Source organism: Buceros rhinoceros, unplaced genomic scaffold (assembly GCF_000710305.1).
Source record: "Buceros rhinoceros silvestris isolate BGI_N320 unplaced genomic scaffold, ASM71030v1 scaffold15246, whole genome shotgun sequence".
Lineage (NCBI taxonomy): Eukaryota > Metazoa > Chordata > Aves > Bucerotiformes > Bucerotidae > Buceros > Buceros rhinoceros.
Window position 1 is genome coordinate 1 of NW_010415904.1, and position 4890 is coordinate 4890.

General features: G+C 52.1%; 1 protein-coding gene across 1 annotated transcript; it reads left to right on the forward strand.

The window, feature by feature from the left end:
- The first annotated feature begins 2466 nt into the window (after positions 1–2466).
- On the forward strand, positions 2467–3330 carry LOC104494726 (protein APCDD1-like). Its single transcript, XM_010137591.1, has one exon. The coding sequence runs from the start codon at positions 2483–2485 to the stop codon at positions 2924–2926; it is 444 nt and encodes a 147-aa protein (XP_010135893.1). The 5' UTR covers positions 2467–2482; the 3' UTR covers positions 2927–3330.
- The last annotated feature ends 1560 nt before the right edge of the window (positions 3331–4890 follow it).

Consider the following 4890-nt stretch of genomic DNA (forward strand, 5'->3'; position numbering starts at 1 on the left):
TCTGCTCCTTCCCCTTCTTCTTCACTGGCCCTGGAGTCTGCAGAGTCGTTTCTCTCATGTCCCATCCTTTCTCCACTGCAATTTTTTCCCTTCTTAAACATGTTATCCCAGAGGCGCTACTGCTGTCACTGATGCGCTCAACCCTGCCCAGCGGCTGGTCCCTCTTGGAGCCGCCTGGCATTGGCTTCATTGGACATGGTGGAGGCTTCTAGCAGCTTCTCACAGAAGCCACCCCTGTAGGCCCCCACTACCAGAACCTTGCTATGCAAACCCAGCACAAGCAGCAGCGTCTTCTCATCAGCTTCCAAGGGGCCCTAGAGCGAGTAGAGATGTCCCTAAAGACCGGTCTGATTGGTCCCACCACAGTGAAGACTTAGCTGTATCTAGCCAAACCCCCTTGAGTACTTTGGGAAGCAGCACTCGGTGGTGAGGCTGCCTGGGTCCCTGTGGCTGAGAAGCCTTCCTGAGCAAACAGCCCCCAGCACCCTGCTTGGAGGGAGCTCAGCGGCTTTAACCACTCACGCAAACAAACATCTCCAAACCGTGACATCCCACCGTGGCGCCAGCCCCGGCAGAGCCTCGGGAAGCCCCAGGGGGGGCAACACATCATCAGTAGGGTAAAACTAACCTGTCTCACGGCGGTCTAACCCAGCTCACGTTCCCTATTAGTGGGTGAACAATCCAACGCTTGGTGAATTCTGCTTCACAATGATAGGAAGAGCCTACATCGAAGGATCAAAAAGTGACGTCGCTATGAACGCTTGGCCGCCACAAGCCAGTTATCCCTGTGGTAACTTTTCTGACACCTCCTGCTTAAAACCCAAAAAGCCAGAAGGATCGTGAGGCCCCGCTTTCACGGTCTGTATTCGTACTGAAAATCAAGATCAAGCGAGCTTTTGCCCTTCTGCTCCACAGGAGGTTTCCGTCCTCCCTGAGCTCGCCTTAGGACACCTGCGTTACGCTTTGACAGGTGTACCGGCCCAGTCAAACTCCCCACCTGCCGCTGTCCCCGGAGCGGGTCTTCTCCGTGTTTCAGTTACCATGTGAGAACTGTATAAGCTTCTTGCATGGCTCCAATTTAGGAAAGCATCTAACTATGAGGAATCATTTACTAACGTGGGATTTTCGTAGGAGGCAGGAGATACCCTTGGGCGTCAGAGCTTTTTGCTCTTTACAGCTGCATGCAGCGTGTCCCAGGTCAGCTCCTGGGGTGAAATCCAGTTTTTGCTTGAATTTGGGATTTTTCCTGTGTTGGAATCATGAGGTCTGGTCACTTGCTTCTGGTTTGGACAGCACTGATCCATTCAGGGCCCCTTTTCTTGATACTGAGCATCAAACATGTGCCAGGAAAAATATTCAGCTTGAGATATGAGAAAAAGCATCTCTCTGTAGTTCAGCAATACTTGACAATTGGTGAAAAAAAGGACAGGTAATATAGGAAGGTAGCGCAGTGGTTCCAAATTCTACAGTTGGAAGTAATTCTTTCTTTAGCTTTACAGGGTAACAGAGGTTTAAAAATGATGAAAAATACATTTCACAGAGTCACAGAGTCGTTCGCTTTGGAAAAGACCTTTAAGCTCCTCGAATGCCCCCGTTCCCCCAGCACTGCCAGGTCCCCACTGACCCCTGTCCCCAGCACCACCTCGGCACAAGGGCTGTGAAACCCCTCCAGGGGGAAGAAACGGAGAGGAAATTGTTCCTCAGGGACAACCTCAACCGCCCCTGGCACAACTTGAGGCTGTTCCCTCTTGTCCTGTCGGTTGTTCCTGGGACCTCGGCACAAGGGCTGTGAAACCCCTCCAGGGGGAAGAAACGGAGAGGAAATTGTTCCTCAGGGACAACCTCAACCGCCCCTGGCACAACTTGAGGCTGTTCCCTCTTGTCCTGTCGCTTGTTCCTGGGGAGAAGAGACCAACCCCCACCTCGCTCCACCCTCCTGTCAGGGAGTTGTCAGAGCCAGAAGGTCTCCCCGGAGCCTCCTTTGCTCCAGGCTCCACCCCCCCAGGTCCCTCAGCTGCTCCTCAGGGCACTTGTGCTCCAGACTCTGCTCCAGCTCTGTTGCCCTTCTCTGGACACGCTCCAGCCCCTTATAAACAGCCCCACTTGCGGGTTAATACAGGTAGTAATAAAACATGGGTAAAGTTTTATTGTTTCCTCTTTTACCTATCTCCTAATATAAGCAACCAGGCGTTATCTGTAAAGCGTTGGCTGGAATTTATGAAGAGCTTTGCTTAGTCTCTGGCTGAGATACATGACCATCAGGTTTTCTTCAGCTGAGTTCGTGTGTGTGCATGTTCTGAGCAAGAAGCATTCACATCAAAGATGGGAGATGATGCCGCACCTGGCTATGAAAAGTTGTTTTAAGAATGAACGAGCAGAGCCAGTTCTGATTGGGCAGGTACAACCCAATCCACGTGTCGCCTTTCTTTTGTGTTCATTGCTTTGCTGATAGCTCCTCTCTTCCTCTCTTGCAGTGAACCACATGAAGGTCACTCCCATGGATATATCCACAGCATCGCTGCTCAACGTCTTCAACGGGAATGAGTGCGGAGCACAGGGGTCCTGGCAAGTTGGGGTCCAGCAAGATGTCACCCACACGAACGGCTGCATCGCGCTCGGCATCCGCCTACCTCACACCGAGTACGAGATCTTCAAAATGGAGCAGGATGCCCGGGGCAGGTACTTGCTGTACAACGGCCAGAGACCGAGCGACGGGTCCAGCCCCGACCGACCAGAGAAGAGAGCCACTTCCTACCAGATGCCTTTAATTCAGTGCGCCTCATCCGTACCCAGACCTGAAGAGTCACCAGAGGAGAATAAAATCAGGCTGTATAGCAGCGGGGCACCGGAACAACATCCCAGCGCCCCAGCTCTGGCTTGGGTGGTGTTTATTTGTACTGTGTCATATTGGGACATTCTCAGCTAGAAGTGGAAAAAAAGACCTTGTTTTTCATGACTACAAAACCAGGATTCCGCCAGACTGGGGGTTGTTTTTCTTCCGAAAGAAAGGGACATTTATTTTCTTGATGCACTTGAATGCCTGAGAACTGTTGTTCTTTTCCTTGCTCCCCCCCTCCTCCTCGAATCCCGATCGGCACTCGTTTGATGTTTGTGCTTTGAACTTCATCCAGTCTGATCCCTGGCCTGACATGACTGCACAAAAGTAATTGCACTTTAGGACTGCAGACTTTTTGGGGGGGAGGGAGGGGGTCTCCTTTTGTTATTATTTTTTAACTGCTGGGGTGAACGTTACGATCCTGCTTGAGTCGTCTCTGCCGTCTTACCCTTGTGGTGCTCGTCTCCCCAGTGCCCCGGTTTCTCACCAGAACTGAGCTCTGGGGAGGGGCTCGGTGGCATGCCAGTAGTGAGCTGTGTCGTGCAAGTAGTGAGCAGCTTCTTCCCCCTCTGACTTCACGGCTCTGATGTAGATCTGTGTATACAAGGAGGAAACCCACAAAGATTTATCTTGTCATTAGCTCCCAGCTCATAACTTGCAAAAAGAAACAGCAAATCCGTTCAGGCAGCACTAAACCGTTAATACTCCCAATTAAAAGTCATTCCAGGTCATTTCAGTCATTTTTGCAATCACTAAGTTGTAAAAATAACCAGCAGTTTAATATTTCCCGGCTCAATCTCCTTAGTTACGTCACTGCTTCGAGGCCGCCCTGTCGTATCTAGCCAGCAGTTAGCTCCGAGCCCCTCAAAGCCAGGAGCCTCGTTCTCCTGTGGGATGCTCACAGCGCAGATGAGCTGCCCGTAAAAAGGCTGCAGGGGCGTCCTCTGTCTTCACACTCCTGAGGCATCACATACTCGGCCAGCGGTGTTTGTGCCTTGGGTTTTGTTGTCAGCCAGGTGGGCAGAGTAAAGAAGCGAGCGGGCCCTAACAACCCTGTTCAGCAGCGTATTTTTAGTGACGTGGCCTCACGTAGGAACAGGGGTTTCAGCAGCGAGTGCACCTAGCAGGGCAAGAAAGCCGCTGGAAACAGACCCACACCACGAGGACTGGTCCAGTCTTACCAGAGAGAGGAGCAGGAGCTGCACAAATACAGCCACGTCCTCCCTTTTCTCCTTGCTGGCCCGTCCTAACACCGACCATGGTTTCACGGAGCTGAAATGGGCTTTGGTTTGGGGAGACACTGCTGGGAAGCGGGGGGACGCCACCCTCAGAGAGCCCACTCCGGAAACCCTCAGGTTTCCTCCCGGGGTAGATACCTCCTTGTGCGCCCCGGCGCGAATCGGAGCAGACTCCTGAGACAGAGGGAAGATATGTAAGGCCAGCAAGGAGGTAGAGGTGCCTAGATGAACCATTCTCCCGTGCTTTAGTGGGGAGCGAGCTGAGGGCATGGCTTAGCCTTGCAGCACTGAGGCTGTGTCTTCTAGTGAAACACACACCCTTTGGCTCACAGGAGGAGCAGGAACCTGAGTAAGAACCGTAAGGAGGAAGGTCATGGCGTTTCTTCATCAGTATCAGCAGCTTCTGGCTGCCCAGTCCAGTACTAGGTGAGGGAAAAAAAGCCTTTAATGTGTGATTTTTCAGCAGCATAAGAAAAGTAGGTGCTGAGTGAAGGTCTTTCAGCTTTACATAGGTGAGTCTCCACGCTGGCTGCTACAGCAGAAGCATTCTTTGGAAACACGGAGGCAGCGTGGACCTCGCTAGCAAGAAGAGCAGGAAAAAGCCATTCGAGCAGCAAACGGCTACACTCTGGCTCGCCACCTCCTCCACGTCTTGCCTTCCTGACAGCTTTTCCAAGCTGGTATCAGCCTTGAATTTCCTCAGAGCTGGAATAACGACGGTTCACCTGGTTTTGAGCCAGCAGGAGGAAGGGGAGAAGGAACAGTGTCGTAGGCTCGCTGCCACATCAGATCACACCTTTCACACTTTTACCTCAG